Source organism: Nasonia vitripennis (genome assembly GCF_009193385.2).
Source record: "Nasonia vitripennis strain AsymCx chromosome 1 unlocalized genomic scaffold, Nvit_psr_1.1 chr1_random0002, whole genome shotgun sequence".
NCBI lineage: Eukaryota > Metazoa > Arthropoda > Insecta > Hymenoptera > Pteromalidae > Nasonia > Nasonia vitripennis.
In genome coordinates this window covers 3,414,087-3,435,964 of record NW_022279588.1, presented here as the reverse complement: position 1 = coordinate 3,435,964, position 21,878 = coordinate 3,414,087, and the positions used below count along the sequence as shown (strand labels likewise).

The following is a 21,878-nucleotide window of genomic DNA, read 5'->3' as shown; positions in this document are numbered from 1 at the left end:
ATCTGCCCCATGAAATGACAAAATTAAAGTGAAGTATAGTCCTAAAAACTTTCAATAATCATGATTTTTTTAAGAAAGATTTAAAATTTCGTTTTTGAGTTAAAACTATTTCAATAATTTGCGCTTTATGGTATGTAATAAAAAAACGACGAACAATAATATAAATTTTCCGCAGTAAAAAGATAGGTAATTTTATTCTCTTTCAGGTAGATGTTAAGCAAGTTACTTTAATCAACTTTTCCAATAACTTTATTAGAAAAAACTGAAATTTTAAAACTAAAAAATTGATATTAAAAAAATGGGTCCAGAAGATGTAAAAACGGACTGTTATCCGGCTATGTACTAGTAAAAACAAAGAAAATTAGACTCGGTGGATTAAAATCCACTGAGTAGAAGCTGTGCTAGAGGCGATACGAAAGAACGAACGAACGAACACACGCACATCCATACTGACATTTTTAAAAACACTATTCTTCGACTTAAAATGCCTCAAAACATATTTCCTACATATGTTTACACAAACTCCAAAAATTACTATTACAAGGCTTCCTTGGGAAGGAAGCAAAAATCATTTAAATAACTGTAGTAGATGCTGCGAAATGTTAATGCAAAAATAGGCAACGTGCGCGCCGCACGTCTCTATTACTATATATACGCGTCTCCGCCGCTGCTCCGTCCCCCACCACTCGACTGCGAGCGCAAGCTCGGACGATTTCTGCGACCTTAACGACGATTTTTCGCATGCTTTTAGGTACTTTTTCCTAAAATTTTAGTGCTCCAGCTCAAAAAATAACAAAGTCATGAATTTTCGAAAAAACGCCTAATTTTCCGGTTTTTCCTAATTATCTCAGGACCTAATTATCCGATTGAGGCATGTGACGTCTCATTTTGTAGATATTTCTATTCTACCTATCTTTAACTAACAATAAGGAACGGAAATGCGAGTGAAAAACATATACCTTATCATCTGCTTATTATCCTTTACATGATAGCACAATCGGTTTGCTGCAACAAACTATTTCACAATAAGGCAGTTTTAAATTCCTACAGCCTGGCCTAAAATGTTTTTACACTGACTCCAAAAATTAAATTACAAGGCTCCCTTAGGAAGGAAGCAAACATACCAAAACACAAACTTTATTTTTCTTACTAATGACTCGTCTCCTTTAGTTTTTGACAAACTAACGGTCCGGGGGGTGAGACATTTTTATTGATAAACAATTAATTGTAAAAAAACTTAAAATCTGTTCGTAAAACATTTATCGCAAATTGGTTTTGCTATAAATTTTGAAATTTTAATGAATAATATTTTTTCAGGTTTGCTGCTCAAAATTATGACTTATTTGTTGGAAAATAACGTTCTTTCAAATGAAGCTTTTCTAACCTGGGAATCAAATAAGGATCCAGCGGAAAGAGAAGGAAAATCCGTAGCACTGCTGACGTTAAAGTCATTTTTTATTCCGTTGAAAGAAGGAGATGATATATCAAGTGGAGATGAAGCGTGAAATATAGATCTGTATTTTTGTTGATTTCTAGAAATTTACAGGTTATTTCTTGTATTATCAGACCAAGTCTTTTGTTATATTGTATGTCTTTGAATGACAAAGTTATTATAAGACTTAAAACACGGTATATGTCATAAATTAAAAGAGGCCAAATCGCAGATGGTTTTTCAATATAAATATAATTTACAGTTAGCAAAAAATAAAACAAATGTGCAGAAGTACGTGTAATATAGCCTAAAAAGTAAAGAATAAGCTAAACAAATAATTTACTTATTCTAGAAACGGATAAATATTAACGTACGAGTTTATCAGTCGTATTTGAGATACGCTATACATAATGGAAATAAAGATTTACTAATAAATAATTAATATGATATTAAAATAAAGACATGGAAAATGATATATGATTGAATAATAATGATTTAAAGTATAAATAAAGTGAACCAATCTGAAGTTTACTTATTTATAATTGTAAACATTTTCTTTATTTTACAGTCAACCTAAGTAACCACGTTTTAGCCTAAAAATCAGGGCAAAAATAGTGCATCATGCAACAAGAAAGTAAAGTTGATTCTTTCCGTCGGTGAGAATTTGCTGCCCGAGCGAAGCAAGCCTCTTGAAAGTCTTTCTTATTTACGCAAGTGGGTAATTTATGGCGACTATGTAACAAGGTGAACATCGTTTATAAAAGAAGAAGACCAAAAAAAGAACGCCAGAACAATAATTTAATTTGGCGCTATAGAGATCTATACACACACATGTGTGTGTATAGATATATATGTGTATGTAATGATGTGTATATGTGTGTGTGTATTTTATGTGGCGTAGGCAGAGCAAGCTCTGCACAAGTGGCCCTCCGACACCAGATCCCCACAGGTACTATCGTCAAACAATACTTCCGTGGGGCCCGTTAATTAGCCTAGTTGTCTTCTTCTTTAGGGTTTGACATTTCCATACTTCCCCCATCCACCGAAGTGATTAGGGGTTCAGGGTCAAACCCGTCTTCTTCTTTCTGCATCATTCAGTCGTCTGCTTCTTGCAGCATCGTCCGGCCGTATACTTCTTGCAGCATCGTCCGGTCATCTTCTGGACAGACTCAACCCCGACACCTACGTTTCTCTGCATCGGGTGAGGGAGTGTGGGCTCCAACTCAGTTACCTACGTTCCTCAGCATCGGTCTGAGGAGCACTTAAAGGTACTCAACCCTAGCTCCTACGTTCCTCTGCATCGGGTAGGGGAGTGAGAGCTCGATTCTAGGACCTACGTTCCTCTGCATCAGTCCGAGGAGCGTTTTGTCTTAGCGACTTAATGGACTTCGTCTGGCGACTTTTTACTCGGATATTTCATCTTGTCTTTTCCTTCTTCCTTCTTCGTCTTTCCTGACCTTCTTAAGAATGTCCGCGGCATAACTGTTTACCGTCTTCCATCCTTCCTCTGAAGACAGTAATGCTTCCATTATAGACTCAGGGGTAACTCTGGTTTGGAGGTAGCCCTCAAGATTTTCTCGCTCCTGCTGATATCGTGAGCATTCACAAAAGACATGCTCTACATCTTCGTTAGCGTCCAAACAGACTGGGCAGTTTGGATGGTCCTCTATTTTAAATTGATGTAGGTACGCCCGAAAGCATCCGTGCCCCGTCAAAAACTGTGTGAGGTAGTAATTGACTTCCCTATGTCCTCTTTCCATCCAGTCCGCTATTCTTGGAATAAGGCGATGTGTCCATCGCCCTTTGTCGCTGGAATTCCATCTTTTTTGCCACTCGGTCATTGTCTGCTTCCTGGCGGAGGCACAAACTTCACTCTGAGTGTTGTCATTAATCCATCTCTTTGCCTCGAATATGTCCTTCTTCTCCATTGCTAAAAGGTCGGTAGGCGGCATGCCTGCTATAATGCAGACCGCCTCGTCCGATACCGTACGGTAAGCCGATGCAACCCTTAATGCACTTCTCCGGTACACGGTCGATAGCTTTCTTGCGTAACTTTTCACCAACATAGCATCCGCCCATATTAGGGCCCCGTACAATATACTCGATGTGATTACACTGGCCAACTGCAACCTTCGTTTCTGTGTTGGCCCTCCTACATGGCATTTGGCTTCGATAAAGCAGCGCCAACTTTTGCTGCTTTATCGCTTACTACTTCGAGATGTTGTTTGAATGTTAGTCTTGCATCGATGGTGATGCCCAGGTACTTGAGGGTCGGTTGAGAGACAATCTCATGTCCACCCACCGTCAGTGTTATTGTCTCCATCTTCTTCCTACTAGAAATAAGGATAGCTTCGGTTTTGTGACTGCCCAGTTCTAGCCCTGCTTCTGCTAGCCATTCGTGTATTATACGAATGGACTCCTCGACAATGTCTATCAATTCTTCTTTGTGCTTCGCTACCACCATTACTGCAATATCGTCAGCAAAGCCTACCACTGTTGCCCCTTTGGGTAATTCCAGTCTTAGTACCCCATCATACATGATATCCAAATAGGTGGGCCAAGCACTGATCCTTGGGGTACGCCTCCTGTTACTTCATAGCTCTCCGTGCCGTTCTCGGTGTCATATAATAAGATTCTGTCCTTCAAATAGTCAGACATCATCCTTCTTATATATAGAGGCACATCCTGCTTACGGAGTGCCTCATGAATCTTACTCCATTTCGCCGAGTTGAATGCATTTTTGACATCCAGTGTAACGATGGCGCAGTACTCCTTTCTTCCGCCGTTCCATCTTTTCCCTGCTATCGCTGATCGCGCCGTGTCAATCGCTAATCCTACCGCGTCCAGGGTTGAACGCTTCTTCCTGAAGCCATATTCGTGTTCCGCAAGTCATCCAATGTCTTCTATAGCCTGATCCATTCTGACGCAGATTATGCGTTCTAGGATCTTGCCCGAGGTGTCTAGCATGCAAAGTGGTCGGTACGCTGCAGCATCATCGGGTGGTTTCTTGCTTTTTGGTAGTAGCACTAGGCGTTGTTTCTTCCAGTTCATGGGGAAAATCCCCTCTTTGAGACATGAGTTGTACAAGTCTACAAAGACCTCTGGCAGGGCTTAGTATGCTTCAATGCGATATTGGGTATGCAGTAGTAGTTCATGGGGAAAATCCCCTCTTTGAGACATGAGTTGTACAAGTCTACAAAGACCTCTGGCAGGGCTTAGTATGCTTCAATGCGATATTGGGTATGCCATCTAATACTGGAGCCTTGTTGTTTCCTATTCTCTTGCAGGAAATTAGCACCTCGTCCGTCGTAATGAGGGGAATATTTTCCTCGTTTACCTCGGCTTCCGTAATACACGGTTCATCCAGCTGCCTGGGAAACAGTGTAGTCACAACCTTTTCTAATAATTCCGGGCACTTAGGAGGGGGTACATAGCTTCCCCTAATCTTCTTCATTACTATTTTATATGGTCTACCCCAGGGGTCCTGGTCGACCTCGTCTTGTAGCTCCTTAAGACACCGTCATTTGCTGTCGCGAAATTGTCTTCTTTAGTTTCCGCTTGGCGTCCTTCATTTCTTGGTTGCAGATATCGACTGCTTCCTGTCCTCTTCCAGTTCTATAGTACTTCTTCTTTGCCCGCTATTCCAGCCTCCTGGTCCGGTGACACTCGCTACGGGCAGCCTCCGCTTCCTTGTTCCACCAATATACTGGTGGCCGTTTTCGGTTGGGAACTCTTTTCGGCATAGCAGCGTCGCAGGCTCGGGTGATATTTTCCGGCACCTGTTTAGCTTTACTGCTTGCCGATCCTATCAACTGCATTCCTTCCAATGCAAACAGAAACATCACCTTATCGTAGTCCTTCGTTTTCTAACCGATTCTATTGGTCCTTGTACTCTCGCTGGATCCCTGTCTCGATTTACCCAGCTCCATTATTATGGCCTGGTGGTCGCTATTTGTGTAGTGTTCACTCACAGTCCATGTCTCAACTGTGTCAATTAAACAGCTGTCAGATCTACAATAGATCCTGTGTCTCCTCTTTTAAAAGTGTACGTGCTACCCTGGTTGACTAGCACCAAGTCTAGTAGAGCAAATGCTTCCAGTAGCACTCGCCCTCTTTGGTTTGTCCTTTGGCTGCCCCACTCTACGGCCCAAGCATTGAAGTCCCCTGCGATTAGTAGCAGTTTTCTTCCTACCGCATCTTGTACAAGCAGATCCAGCAGTTGTTCAAACTGCTCGATTGGCGCGTTAGGGTAAGCGTAGCAGCTATAAATATGTATACCTGCTACCTTCGCGCGTACAAATCCTTCTTCACGGTTGGTAATTTTTTCCTGGAAAGCAACGTCACCACATGCCCAGATTGCTCCTTTGCCAGTGCTGTCCGTATCCCACGATGGTTCGTCTAAGTCCCTGTATTGTTCGCACGCAATGACTACGTCAACCTCCGCCTTGCGGGTGTACTAGATTAGTAGGTAATGTGTATGTGTGTGGGCGTGCGTGAATGCGTGCGTGCGTGTGTGTTGTAACGGGGTTCAATTTCCAGGGAAAACTCGGCAATATCCGACCGGAACACAATTCCTCGGTGCGGCGGAGAACTCTCTCAACGCCTGAGATTTACCCGCGTTTCAACGCAGCTCGCTGCGAGAGCTGCTTCGCGAACGACGTGTTCCCACATGTGATATCTCTCGGCACTCTCCTGTGCGGAGCCGGCTTCGCAGTTTTGCGTCGCAACCGCTTGTTGCGACGCCCGCGGAAGTGGCGTTATTCGCGATGAGGACGGAGGGAACGGGAGAGAACAACTCAGGAAAATGAAACTAGTCCCGATTAAAGTGAAACAAAATAATGATATATTGTGCGGCCAATATTTTCTCTATACAAATGTGCGCCGAGTCACATCAATGTCGACTCGGCGTGGAGAGTATCCCGCGAAGCGTACGCGCGCAAACGAGAAGGCCGCTACTCGGCGCCGCTGCACCAAGTCGCAAAGCTGTAGCCGCTGCTACTGCTGACGCGATACAGAAAAAGGGCTCAGCCCTACTTACTCACAGTCGCCGTTCTCGGTAGACACACACCACACACTCACACACACTCTGCGCCGGTGGTGTTGCTGGCTCACTCGCTGGAGCCGACGTCTTCTTGTTCGGCCGCTGATCGACAGGCCAGGTCGTCCTTACTTCTCGTAGCAGGAGTTGACTTGGACGTCTTTTTCTCGTGATCACGCATACACTCTCATTCTCTCGCACGCTATCGGTTGTCGCTCGATTTAGTCTTACACCCGAGAGCTGACGCGTTCGCTATTCTGGCCAGAAGCTATCTGTCTGTCCGACGGACCGCGACTTATACCCGAGGTCCCGAATCTTGCTTCGCCCTTGCGCAACGTCGCGTTTCAACGATGCGTGAATCTGCCTCATTTCGCACCTCGTTACAGTGTGTGTTATATATATGGGACGTTTCACGTCAACCGGACCATCAGTGCACCCAAAATTTGGGTTAACCTAACAAGACGTTTGAGGTCTCAAAATGATCGTCTGGTCAAGGGCTTTTGAAAAAGTTCTGGCCTTTTCAAAAATCCAATGTGGCGCATAAAATATGGAGCCTGAAACCCACGTTTTCATAGCACATTCAACAAGAACAATAGTAAAAATGTTCTAATTGGTGAAATATTCCACCAAAAAGTATGTACAACTCATGATAGGACATATTATTGACAATGCTGACGGAATTCCAAAATTAAAAATGGCGGAATCAAAATGGTGGACATTATACCTCCACCAAACCCATTTTACCGCAACAAATGATTTTTGATCAGTTTAAAGTATCGATATGGGGGTTTTCGGGGTCATTGAATCTTAGCTTGACCTCGAAATTTCAAAATTTAAAATGGTGGATCCAAAATGGCCGACATTATACCACCACCAAACCAATTTTACCGCAATAAATGATTTTAGATCACTTTCAAGTATCGATATGAGGGTTTTTGGGGCCATTGCACCTTATTTTAACCTCGAAATTTTAAAATCCAAAATGGCCGATCCAAAATGGCGGACATTATACAACCACCAAAACTATTTTACCGCAATGAACGATTTTAAATCAGTTTAAAGTATCGGTATGGGAGTTTAAGGGGCCGCTGAATCTTATTTTAACCTCGAAATTTCAAAATTCAATATGGCCAATATAAACTGGCGGATATTTGTCATAACCCACCCGCAGGCTCTCTGGCGAAAAGCCCCTGCTAACGCGCAACCCGTCGAACACGCCACGCACGCTGCAGCGCGTATCACTGCGGCGCGCCGCTAGGCGGCTGCGCATTACCCACAAGTGAAGTAGCGTCGCGGAGGGCACATAAGGAGGCCGGGTCCAGCGCTGTACCTCGCCCCTCTTCCAACAGCCTAATGCTGCAAGTACACTGCTCGTGTCCAATGACAACTTGTGCAAAGACTTCAGCAAATAAAACTGTTTTGTGGCAAAGGAATTTATTGCTTTCAAGTGATTTATTTCATCCCTCTTTTTTACCTACGCCCCAAACCCCTTCCCACGTTTAGCAACCCATAGAAAGGAATATTTTCTTCAAGGAATGCTTTCTTCATCGGCGACTTTTTCTCCAACAGTCCTTTTTAGGATAGTTAATAGGTACATTAATAGATACATTAGCGACTTCTTCTTTAACATCCTTTTTAAGGCAGTTGTTGAGTGAGTATTACTTTATCGGCATCTCCTTGTTCAACTGTACTAGCCGTAATTTTGTTATTTCTAACATTTTTTTTGTTTTGGTTGTGCTTTCTCATATCCTACAACAATGTCTTCTCCTGCGAATAAATATCGTATCGATAGATGCGTTAATCCATTTGATATTAATACAGGACACAGCAAATCTCTTAGGAAGATCTCCAAAGAATTTCAAGATGTCTATCCTCATTATACAACATCTTCACTGATTTGTGATACATGTAGAAAATCCTTTTACAAACTACATGATTTTTCATCTCCAAACGTCAGTATGAGTGTTGATTTTGAATCAGAGACTGACTCACCTTCGGTTTCAAACACGGATGCACCTATGCAAGATGATCTTACAGATATTTTAACTGGACTTAACAACAAATTCCAATCCCTGCCAGAGAACGATCCATTACGTGCCAGTATTCTTACTATTTTGCCCGAACACTGAGCAATACGTAAAATTATGAACCAATTTGGTGTGTCTCACAGAATGGCTAGTAAAGCAAAACAGTTAAGAGAATCAGATAGAGTTTTGGCTTCTCCTGTTGCAAAACGTGGAAAAACATTACCTGCAGAAACTACTCAGAAAGTTGAAGATTTTTACGAAAATGATTTTAACAGCAGAATTATGCCAAATAAAAAAGATACCGTCAGTATTTATTTATATGGTGAAAAAATAAAAGTGCAGAAAAGATTATTACTTACTGATATTAAGAACCTTCATAATCAATTTAAAGAACAGTTTCCTGAACATCCGATTGGGCTTACCAAGTTTGCGGAACTGAGACTAAAATGTTGTGTCTTTGCAGGATCCTCTGGTACACACAATGTATGTGTATGTACGATACACCAAAATTTTAAGGCGATGATTGACGCAGTTAATATAGAAAAAATCTCAAACAATATTCTGAAGAATTATAAAGTTGTTTGAATTTCGATCTATGTGAGGATCCCAAACCAAGTTGTTATTTGAATGAATGCAAATTTTGTCCGGACATTCAAAAGTTTTCTAATTACGTTGAGAACATTATGGATGAGCACAATATTGATCAAGTCATCTTCAGCACGTGGCAATCAACCGATAGATACACTTTGATAAAACAATGCCTAACATCGCAAGAATTTATTGAAACTTTATGTTCTAGCCTAGAAAAGTTGATACCTCATCACTTCATCGCTAAGGAACAATCAAAGTTTATTTCTGGGAAGAAAAATAATCTTTCAGATGAAGAGGTTCTTGCTCAATTGGATTTTGCTGAGAACTATGCTTTTACAGCCCAAGATGCTGCACAGGCATTTCATTTTAATAATGATCAAAGTACGATTTTTCCTGCTGTTGTTTATTATAAATCTGAAGGCAAGCTAAAGCATTTCAGTACAGTATCTATGTCCGACTGTACTACTCATGATGCCACTGCAGTATACATAATGCAGCAAAAGCTTATACCTGAAATTCGCAAGGTTTGTCCCACAGTAAAAAAGGTAATATATGCTACTGATGGTGCTAAACAGCATTTTAAAAATCGTTATCAAATGAGTAGTTTAATGAGTCATAAGAGACATTTTGGCGTTGATGCTGAATGGCACTGTTTTGCAACAGCACACGGAAAAGGTAGTTGCGATGGAGTTGGAGCGATAGTAAAGAGAGAAGCTACAAGAGCGAGCTTATAAGCTGCAAAAAATAAAGCAATTCTAGATGTTAAAGCTCTTTATTCATGGGCTAATAGGCGATCATTCAATATAAAATTTTTCTTATACACCAAAAAAGATCACGAACAAACTCGTCAATTCCTAACGAAGAGATTTAAAAACTGTCCACCTGTCACAAACATACAAAACCCTCATATCGATACTTGAAAGTGATCTAAAATCATTTGTTGCGGTAAAATGGGTTTGGTGGAGGTATAATGTCCACCATTTTGATTCCGCCATTTTTAATTTTGGAATTCCGTCAGCATTGTCAATAATATGTTCTATCATGAGTTGTACATGCTTTTTGGTGGAATATTTCACAAATTAGAACATTTTTACTATTGTTTTTGTTGAATGTGCTATGAAAACGTGGGTTTCAGGCTCCATATTTTATGCGCCACATTGGATTTTTGAAAAGGCCAGAACTTTTTCAAAAGCCCTTGACCAGACGATCATTTTGAGACCTCAAACGTCTTGTTAGGTTAACCCGAATTTTGGGTGCACTGATGGTCCGGTTGACGTGAAACGTCCCATATATATAACACACACTGTAACGAGGTGCGAAATGAGGCAGATTCACGCATCGTTGAAACGCGACGTTGCGCAAGGGCGAAGCAAGATTCGGGACCTCGGGTATAAGTCGCGGTCCGTCGGACAGACAGATAGCTTCTGGCCAGAATAGCGAACGCGTCAGCTCCCGGGTGTAAGACTAAATCGAGCGACAACCGATAGCGTGCGAGAGAATGAGAGTGTATGCGTGATCACGAGAAAAAGACGTCCAAGTCAACTCCTGCTACGAGAAGTAAGGACGACCTAGCCTGTCGATCAGCGGCCGAACAAGAAGACGTCGACTCCAGCGAGTGAGCCAGCAACACCACCGGCGCAGAGTGTGTGGTATGTGTCTACCGAGAACGGCGACTGCGAGTAAGTAGGGCTGCGAGTTTTCTACAAAATCATAATACAGATTAATGGGAAAGACAATGCTTAAAAATAAAAATAGATTCATAGTGACAAAATTTATACTTAAATGCCCGCTCTTTAGGTTAGATCTTGATCCTTCGAGCCGCCATGTATATTGAAAAACTTTCGTTTTAAAAACTACTTAAACATATAAATTTTTATTTAATCATATTAAGGCCTAGAGACTTATCAGCCAAAAATTGATATATAACAAATTCTTATCCTGTTTTCTAATGTATATAAGTATTCATATGTATATAGCAAAACCAGTTCTGTTCCATATTAAAACGTTGCGCTTACAAACTATTACTCCTACACCCGCAATTTTTGGATAGAGTTTATAATAAAAATTGCTCGCATTCGTCAAAAGAAGGAATTAGTCATTGTTTGCTAGAAGTCAAGGGGCTGTCAGAGCGAACTTTACTGATTGTGACCTCACCTTGCGCTGTAGTTCTTATTATATGCTTTCAATATACTTCAAATCAATAAAAATCAAATTGATAAATGTTTCTTATTGTGTAAATGACCTCGGAACACAGAGTTTTTAGTGATTCAATTATTAAAAAACTGTACATCATAAAATATTGTATGAAAAAGTGTCGGTCATCTTACTGATTCTCACTTTCATCGTCGCCTCCACCTTGCGCCATAGTTCGCATTGTTTGTCTCAATTACATACATTGGTGTGCATATCAAGGCGCTTGTAAATATAGTATGTATAGTTTTATAAGACGCACATCAGAGCCCCGCGTTTATGTGCGATAAATAAGTTAATGTGCGATAAATGAGTCTATGTACTTATTATTTATGATCCAAAATATTTTTGAGATTAGGAAAACCAGAACATGTCGACCAATCAGCGTGGCTCCGACATCCCAAATCCAAATTTTTTGCTCTTACAAAATTGGCTACTTGACCATCGCAGCAATCGAGCATCAAGAGTCTAACCTAATCACCCATGCCCCTTTGTCTTAGAGCCGAACCAGTTAATGCACAATCTCTTAGCAACTCCAAGCTCAGCACATGTACTGCTTACTAAGTCATTTTTCCATTCCAGCTTCTGTTTCTGTCCTGATCACGATTACGGGCCCAAACCGAGTCATTGAACGTTTTAATAAAGCTTGCTACCGCATCAACCTTAATAAGACTTCCAAGGTCGTCACCATAGCTTCGTTCTAATTAGAACAAATCTAGACAAAAATCCCAGCTGCACAACATTTGCCTTCATTCTACCCGAATCGGCCACTAATCTCCGCTGGCTCTCAGTAGCCAAGTTTCTAACTTGATTCATGCCTTTTTATTCAGTTATCACGCTCGTCAATACGGGTTTTTCAGGAATTGAATTTTCTCTGGAAAGAATAAGTAGAATATCACGATATTTATACAGAAAGTAGTTCTTATCATAATTCATCAACATGATTTTTTTAAAGAAGTTCCATAGTTTAGTTTTTTAGTTATAATGATCTAAAAATTTGCACTTTTTGGTCTAACGAACGATAATCTAAAGTCTTTGCAGTATGGAGATAAATAATTTTATTCTGTTTCAGGTACATATTCAGTGGGTGGGGGGGGGGCTGTGGAGGGGGGACATTCAGATTTTAAAAAATAATTTAAAAATGAACGATGTTTACGTTATTTTGTGGGGGACCGAGTGGGGGGGTGTAAGAGGGGAGTATAGCCAAATTAACTGTATAATATAGAAAGATATATATATATATATATATATATATATATATATACCCCCTTTTTTAAATAATAATTTCTGACCCTGCGTATCTCTTTTCTCTACAGGAAAGTGCTCCTGAAGATTAGTCAGATCCTCAGTAAACCAAAGCAATTTCGACTACTCCTTTCTCGTTCGAATGTAATTTGAACACTTAAGCAGAAATCTGAATCTTACCTTTAATTAGCGTTTGCTACGGTCGCACGTTGTAGTTGGATTGAATTATTTTCAAAAAGGAATACCGAATAAATTTGTTTCAAGTTTTCTTCTTTACACCTTATTTTTGAATTTCTTTAGAAGGGGCTGTGGTCCAAAAATAATACCTGGCCAAGTAGTAATGTAATTTCGATAAATCTGTTTTATTTTCTAAAAGAAGACTCTGATGTGATGAACCAAAAATATTTGAAAATATTCAACTCAAAAACTTAGCAAGGGATCTAGGTGTGAAAATCTGAACAAAGCGCTATTGCGATTGACTTAAATGAAGTCTCGGAATAAAATCTGATGAAAAATCTAAGAGTCCGCCGGCTTCTGCGCCCGATCACGGAGTGAGAGAGTAGCGTGGCTTGAGGGCGCTCGGAAGTGGTTCCGGACCTCTCACGCCGCCGCTAGTTTACTCCCCTCAGCCGCGTTACAATGTAGGCGCTTGTTGCACTCATTAGGTCTTTCGGGGCCTGGCAACTAGTTGCGCGCCAAAAGTGCAACGTAGCTCCGCACGTGCGCCTCTAATTGTCGGCGGGGAAGTTGTTTGGATCAGCGCGATTCTTAGCCACTTGATACTTTTGTGGCCTTGAGTCTCGCTGTACCTTTATACGTGTGGAACTTTTTCGAAGCCAAACTTGAAATTATTATTTCAAATGTGGATCGAGAAAGTTGTCACGTAACATCCTCCCCCCTTGAGAACGTTTCTCGTCCCCGAGAAACAATCATGATACCGCTAATTTGGGGTACGTGGTCCTGTAAGCAGAAAAGAAAGAACAAAATTTGTATTTATTTTGGATGAGTAGAAAAAATATGTGTCAGAACAATTCGTTTTATTGGGAAGGTTAAAGGGTCCTAATTTTCTTTGATTATTGTTATTTCGTATATTTATTAGAGTCTCCAGTCAATTGTGTTGTTTCTCTTCCCTTTTAGATAATGTACCTGATACCTTATGAATTATTGCTCAGCACATGATCTATGTGTGTTTTATCATGTGCTCGATGTTTTTGCTCATGGTTACCTTATGCGACTGACGTATGATTTTATTGTTTCACGCCCACTCTTAGTGTGTTTAGTTGAAGGGATTTCAACCAGAGAAACACCGTTGACGAGACTTCTGTACTGTGTTTTTTATTTTATTGCTGTGATTTTAGATATTTTATTTCTATGTTTGGAGTGGGTGGGTTGTGGGATTCGCGAATCGTTCTGCTTTTTTTGTATCATTTATATATATCGTACATGCATTTTGACTATGTTACTCTACTTACTTTTGTTGATGTGGTCCGTAGTCCTACATAATGTGTGTTACGTTCTAAGTTGTTAGTCGTCTCAACCCCCTGCGCTAACTAATTGGCTTATATCTAATTACTTCATTTTGTTAGTGTTTTATGTTATATGTTTTATATTCTATTTATATGGATACATAAGGGTCGCAATTAAAAAAACTTGGTGTAATGTAAAAGTATAAAAATGTATTATTTGTTTGGTCCCCCTAGTTTTTGGTGCCAGATTACAAAGAGAATATAATAGGAAATTTTATAGAAATTTTTTTTTATTGTGATAATTGCGCATAACTGCAGAGACTCATCTTGTCTTCTTCTTCCTCGTTGGCTGTTTTGTTGTCTTCTTTTAGCCATAGTGTTTCTGGTTCGCTGATTGGTACAGAATTTTGGTCTATTCTTGCAGTTAGTAGACTTGTTTCGCCAGGTCGATTTCCTCTATTACAATTACATCAGGTGATGTCGAATGGTCCCTGTTTGTCTGATCGTCTTCTGTGGACATGTTTTCTTCTTCTGGATTTTTTTGGAGCACCGTGCAGTGTTTCTTGTGAGCATCCATATATTGGTACTGCATGTACTTGTCGCATTCCTTGTGCAGTTTTAATGCTTCTCCATTGTGAATTTTACATACGAACTCGTGATTCTCTTTATTTCTGTAATCGGTCATTTTTCCGCAGATGCTGTGTCTTTTTCTGTATTGTGTCTCGTCCCTTTTGAGGTGCCGTGGCGCTGCCCATTTTTGTTTGAATTTCTCATTGCAATGATCTATCGCTTTCTTGGTATCTTTTTTGTTGAAGTACTGCACGAAGGCTAGGTACTTCCTTAGTGGCGTATTGGGTTCTTGCCTCTTGTGCAGTACAAATGTTATGTGGTCCAATGGACCAAATACAGCGAATATCCTTCCAAAAACTTCAAAGTCCATGCCCAAAGGTACCTGGGCACAGAATCGCAGTCCTGCTGTGTCATCTAGTGGCCCCATTATTTTTTCTGGCATCGGTATTGTCCTTTTACTTGGTAGCACTTGTGTTTTTGGTGATAACGCTGGTGTTGATGGCGTCGTGAATAACGATGGTGGAAGCGCTGGTGGTATTAGTGGAAGGACCAGTGGTAACTCTATTGCTGCTGCTGGTATTGTTTGTGTAGGAATGTCTGGTAGTGGCTGTTCCATTGTCGTGGTGTCTGGTATTAATGTATCTGTTTTTTTGAATAATGTTGTTGCGTATTCCACTGCTTTTTTGTTGTGTAGTGAAATCTGGTACTTCACTACTAACTTAGTGCGGCCTTGTTGGTCCGTGAAAATCTTCTCCACTTCACATAGTCCAAACTGTTTCAAATCTGCTTTTATTTCCATTGGGTTTCCTCTTATGCTTATTGACATAGTTTTTTCGTTGATTTTGTTAACTCTCATTACCTCTCCTGGTTCCTCCATGATTGCTGGTGGTGCCTGTTCTTGTTCATTGACAAAGTTGGTATTGTAGTGGTCTGAGTAATAATCTAGGGCGGTTGCACCTAGGCCCTGCCTACATTCATTTGGTATGGCTTTCACTGGCTCTTTTCTGCCTTGTAGATTTCTGTCTAGGCTTTTGCCTTCTACATAGCTCATTTGTTCCATGATGCTTTGTGATTTGGACCTTGTGTTTGCTTTTATTGCCTTTTCTTTATCTTCTTTCTTTGCGTACATGACATCCGCTATGTACATGTTTGGGGTAGCTGTTGGTTTGAACGAAATGACGCACGGTCCGTGCTTCATGAACTCAATCATGGCATCTTCCCGTCCACCTTTAAACTTTATGAAGACTTGGAGGTCTCCCATGTCCGTGATGTCTAAGACGTCTATTCTGTTTTGGTCCATTTTCCTGTAACAAAGAGAAATGAAAGATAAAAGGTATCATTGTATGATGTATTGTAATATATTGTATTAGGGTTTGACATATTTGGTCATGCAACGTTTATTTGTTTTAGGGGTTATACATTTTGTCTATTTATCATTAGGGGTTTTAATAAGGTGCCTTGTATTTTTAAATTAAATGAAAAAAGAAAGAAAAAAAATTTGTTTATAGGGATTGGGTGGTTTAGGTGTTATGTTATAGCGTACGGATAGGATGATTTGTGTTTATGAGAGATATCAGTCCCGCTGAAACGCTGGTCATCATTTATCTTTAAATCGTGTGAGTGTGGGTCTGAGATTGCTCTCTTTAGCGAACGGGAGATTTTGTTTGTGAGTTTGACCTAAATACGGTGTTAACCCACAAGTTACTGCTGTCCATGGCTTAAGGGGACATAACACCTTTAAACCCTGAAAAAAAGAACTGAGAAAAATTCATAAAGTTTAAGTAAATCATTTGAAATTTTTTATATTTAGCATAAATACCTTTAATTTTATCATGATAAAACCTTCATTATTCCTGCTGGCCCATTGTGGCACTCGGTGCAAGAATTTGTAAACTTTTTCACTGTCCGTAGGATTCTAAGTGAACGAATAGTTCTTTTGGGCTTAAACTCAAGGAGGATACTTTGTACACTTGTAGTTTTAGTATGAATGCAGGGATTTCAATTTGAATGTTTAGAAATGATTTGGCGATGAAAAAACTGCATTTTTTTCTTTTTTTTGCTTATTCTGGCACCTTTTTGTGTATAAAGCATTTTCTAAACATTCAAATCAAAATGCCTGCATTCATACCAGAATAACAGGTGTACAAAGTATCCTTCTTGAGTTTGAGCCCAAAAGAACCATGCGTTCACTTGGAATCCTACGGACAGTGAGCTGAAATCAGTAAAATTAACATTAGAGAAAATCAACTTTAAAGTTTATGAAAATTGTTGAAAGTGTAACTTAAATTAGTGCTTACCAAATCCTTTGGTACCAAGTTTTCTATGTTCCACACACATAGACCTTGACTCTCAGCAATTATGAGGTATATTTACTTATACCTCTGGGTTGTTCAGCTTACCTGGCTTGTATTTGAAGGTGTACTCTTACCCGGTGAATCTAAACATCCACCTCATCAATCTTTGTCCAGGGTCTTTTCTAGTGAGCATCCAATTTAATGGTTCGTGATCACTGACCAAGGTGAATTTGCGACATAGTAAATATGGTCTGAATTGATGCAGTGCATATAATACAGCTAGACACTCCTTTTCTGTGGTTGAATAGTTTCTTTCCGCTTTGTTTAATGCTCTCGATAGATATTGTACGAGGTGGTTGAATCCATCTTTCTCTTGGCTTAAAACGACTCCAATTGCGTAATCCGATGCGTCAGTCGTCAGAGTAAATTCTTCGTTGAAGTCAGGAAACTGTAGTATAGGTTCCTCCATAAGGCACTGTTTTAATTTTTCAAAACTCTCTTCGCACTTTTCTGTCCACGCAAATTTTACATTCTTTTTCAGTAGATCATTTAGTGGTTTTGCAATTTTGGCAAAATCTTTAATGTATTTTCGATAATAGCCAAACATTCCAAGTACTTCTCTTATATTCTTTGCGCTTTTTGGTGTAGCTAACTTGGCTATAGCTGCAACTTTCTCTGGATTTGGTTCCACGCCTCTTGCACTGGTTATGTGTCCTAAGAAGCCCACTTCATTTCTGAAGAATTCAATTTTATCTGGTTGCAGAACCAATTTCGCTTCTCTTAGTCTTTGCATCAAATTTCTGATTCTATTTTCGTGCTCTTGTAGATCTTTGCTATAAACAATGATGTCGTCTAAATACACAAGCATTTCAATATTCTGAAGTCCTCTAAGTAATTTTTCCATCAGTCTTTGGAAATTCGCTGTGGCATTTTTCAGGCCTTCTGACATTCTAGTATACTCGTAGTGTCTATTAATTGTCGTGAAAGCTGTTTTATAGCAGTCCTCTGGTGCCATAGGTATTTGATGAAAGCCGCTTGCTAGGTCGAATATGGAAAAGTACGTTGCATCTCCCAATTGGTCCATGATATCTGCGATATTTGGTAATGGATATGCATGTCTAATTGTCTTCTTGTTCAACTCTCTAAAATCAATCACCATCCGCCATCTTGGGTTCCCATGGCTATCCGGTTTCTTTGGCACAATCCATATCGGTGAATTGCAAGGTGAATTTGATTCTCTTATGATTTTGTCTCTTATATCCCTCTTCCAGGTTGCTTTTGATTAAATTGATTTGTATTACTTGTCTGCTTCTCGGTTTTTTGTATGTGTCACCTTTTCTGGGGCTTGTTCTGCTTCTTCGATGGGTCCTGTTTCTATTATCTCATTTCCTTTTTCATTTGCAGGTTCTACCTTTAGTATTTCGTTGGCATGTTTGCATTTGTGTCCTTTTGTTAAATTTTTTGGGTTATGCTCTTCTTCGTGTCCTATAAATGTTATTGGGTGCATCACATGTCCGCTTATCATTAGCGCATTTTTGTAATAAGATGTCACAGTTTCTTCTTTTTTTGGATAATTGCTTCCTAACATCCCATCAAATGGAATTGGAAAGTATCCGACACTATTTGGAATTTTACTGGAGTACCTTTTATATCTAAATATATTGACGCGTACGTCTTCACAGTTTGGTTCGTAATTCCGCCTAGTTCTCTAGCATCAGGAGTGTAAATGGGCATGTCGTCGTCTAATACACTTGTCTTAATTAAATTTACTGTGGCTTCGTTGTCAATCATGAATTCCATTCATGGTTCAGTGGTTCCAACTGGTATTCTTATTCTTAATGCTGTGGCTTTGTCGTCCTCTCAATCAACATTTTGAGGTCCTTTACAGTTTGTGGACCACATTTTTGATACCTCTGTGGTCTCCTCAGAATTGCCATTACTGATGCTGTCGGTTGATTGTTGCTTGGATCCGTTGGATTTTTGTTCTCGTTGCATGCTTGTAGCTGTTGTTGATAATGCTGTTGATCCGTGATTCTGCATTGGATGCATTTGGTCCTGTCTCGGATAACGTTGGCTTTGGCTCGCCATCCTGGGGTCGTGGCGAGCCTCTTGGTAGTTTAAATTACCTCTTTGGGTATGATCATTATATTGTTGGTGATTATTGCACCAATTAGTGTCGTTTCTTCTATCAGGATATTGCAGTGCGTCATAGTATCTTCCAGTCTCGTGATCCAATATTTGTTGATTTCCTCTGTTTTCATTGCTATTCCAAGCCTGCCAATTGTTGCGTTGTTGCTGCCCATTATTGTAGTTACGATTATAACCTCCTCGCCCACCTTGGTTGCCATAATTGTTTTGATATCCTCTTCCTCGATAGTTATTACCTCGATAGTTATTTTGTTGATTTTGATAATTATTCTGCGGTTAATGATTTTGAGCTTCATTTTGCTGCGGTCCATTGTACGTTCTATGGTTCACATACCCCACGTAATCTAAATTATTTTGCTGGTTATTTTGATAGCGATTCTCGTGCCTGTATCCTTCGTAATTGCAATAATTGTCACCATTTTCCGGCTCATTATCATAATAAACACCGTCATAGGCGTGAAAATTGAGACGCGCTCGAGTAAAGTGGATAGCCCGCTTGTTTAGGTTACGCAGTACCCGGCATACGGCTTGTGTTTTGTGAGTCGAAAATCGACTTGAGATTGTCTCAAATGTATACATTTCAAAGAAAGAATTTGAATACGTATTATTTAACGAACTGATGTATAAAAATTACGATGTCTATTAATTAAATTGTTTCCTTTTACAAACAGAGCTAGAAATTTTCCAAAGATTTCTAGACTTGTGCAACCATACTTTTCGTCTAGACAAAGAGCATGCTAATGAAAAAGTGTGGCTTAATGTACAAAAGGATATTGTACATGTGAACACTGAATCAGGTGCCAATTGTAAATTAGGTGCGTAAAAAGACAAATATTAAGTACGACAAGATGTGATCAAAGATGTGAATTATTTTATTAAAATTTGAAATTTCAATATAAAATAAAAAGGACATATAAATTCTTGTTGGGTCATTTATACAATATTTACACGCTGTGCTAGTTTTATTGTATGGATGACTAAGGTGAGATCGAAAAATATCTTGTGTTCGGATATTGACGATTTCACCTGTTTCGATTTAGTAGCACTTGTTGTTCGGTACACTAAATTTGAAGCACAGTTCAATTGGCAAAGCTCAATCTAAATATACTAATATTTTATAGCAAACATTAAGTTCCGGGCTGAAGAGTGGGAATAGATAAAAGGTCTAATTAATTCAGAAACAACAGAGAAACAAGACATGGAGCTGCCAAAAACGCAAATCCATCAAGAAAATGCAGATGACATTTCTGAAGAGATTGATAATCAACATTGTATGACGAGGATATCCATGATGTGAACGAAAAGATAGAAAGACGTGAAAAACATGTGTATGATAAGAGAGATGACGTGGTTGATCGATCAAAGGGTAATTTGCTAAAATTAATTAACAAAAGTGTCCAAATTAACTTTTATAAAGAAATGTTCAGTCTGCTTATTTTCAACAAATAATGCTCAGGGTAAAATAAAGACGTGTAAAGACGTGAAAAGCATTATTATAAGTATTATTTTTTTAAGTGAAATGAAGGATGATCCTCAAAGTTTTGCAGAACTTAAAAGATCATTTAATACGATGCGCACAACTGTCAATAATTTGATGAGTATCTGGAAGGAGCACGGTGTTTCTACTAGAAATGCGTTAAATAATCTAGAGTTATCAAAGAATGAAAAAGACGTGAAGCTTTCTAGTTTAGAAAATAACGTTAAAGTTCTTACTGAAATGGTTAAGACACTTAGTCAAGAAAAGATTACAGAAAAACACAATCAGACATCAGTAAATAAAAATAATGTTGCTAAATCTAGCACAATTGTATCTGGGGACGAAAGTAATAAAAATGATGAGAAAATAGCTATAGCTGTAAAAAAAGAATTAGAAAAATTAAATGCAACTTCAACTACGAGTCCGACAAAATCATTAGCTGATGAATTTAAAAATGTTGTAAAATTAATTAATAAAGATTCCGGAGTCGAAAGAGATTACAAACTCAATTCTCAAATGCAAGATCTACTATATATAATTGATTCAAAAGTTGCACTGAGTTCTAGTTCACTGGATGAAAATTTAAAAGAAAAACACAAATATAAAGTAAGAGATATTTTAATTAACAGATTAGAATTGAGTTATTATGCTAAAGTAGTTAATATGAAAGATCCAGTTGAAATATTGCAAAAGATTAAAGAAATAAAAAGATGTGAAACAAATACAACATCAGTTTCAGTTAGGCAACAATTATACACAATAAAGTATAATCCAGCAAAAGAAAAAGTGGCACAGATCTGGGACCGTTTCGAGGAACTCATAAGAACTTACGAAAATTTACCAGGTGTAAGTTTTCTGCCGGAAGAAGAGAAGAGAGACGCATTTTATAATGCAATAATGTTATACGTCCCGCAGGTACAAAACATAGATTTTGTGACTAGAAGTGCAAAGGCTTGTCATACGATGAGTTGAAAAATTTTATTATGCGAGCTGAAGCAGAAAAAGTTCAAAGCACATCCGAAAACAATCCTAGAGCAGCTATGCTGGCAAGAATGCCGAAAGATCGATACGATGCAAAAGATCGATGCTTTGAATGTGATGATCAAGGTCATCTCAGTGCGAAATGTCCTTGGAAGGGAACGGGATTGAAAAAATGATACTCCTGTAATCAGTTTGTAGAACACAAAGCTGCCGAGTGTCCATTAAATTCTGTAATGAAACTAGATCGAAATAACACTTCAAGTAATGTAAATCAGAAGCAAAATACACGAGGCAGAGGTTTTAATAATCGATCAAGAGTGTAATGCCCTATACCCCGTAGTGTAGCCGCGAAAGATCTAAAATTACAATTAAACGAAACCCTTGATGCAGTACTTACAACAGATGACGCGAACCAATCA

General features: G+C 39.2%; 1 protein-coding gene across 1 annotated transcript in view; it reads left to right on the top strand.

The window, feature by feature from the left end:
• Positions 1-1,963, top strand: part of Eif4g (eukaryotic translation initiation factor 4 gamma) — a 163,969-nt gene extending 162,006 nt beyond the window's left edge. Inside the window, 1 exon segment of the mRNA NM_001167859.1 lies at positions 1,318-1,963. Within this exon segment, the coding sequence (NP_001161331.1) occupies positions 1,318-1,505 (188 nt within the window). The 3' untranslated portion in view covers positions 1,506-1,963.
• Positions 1,964-21,878: the final 19,915 nt, after the last annotated feature.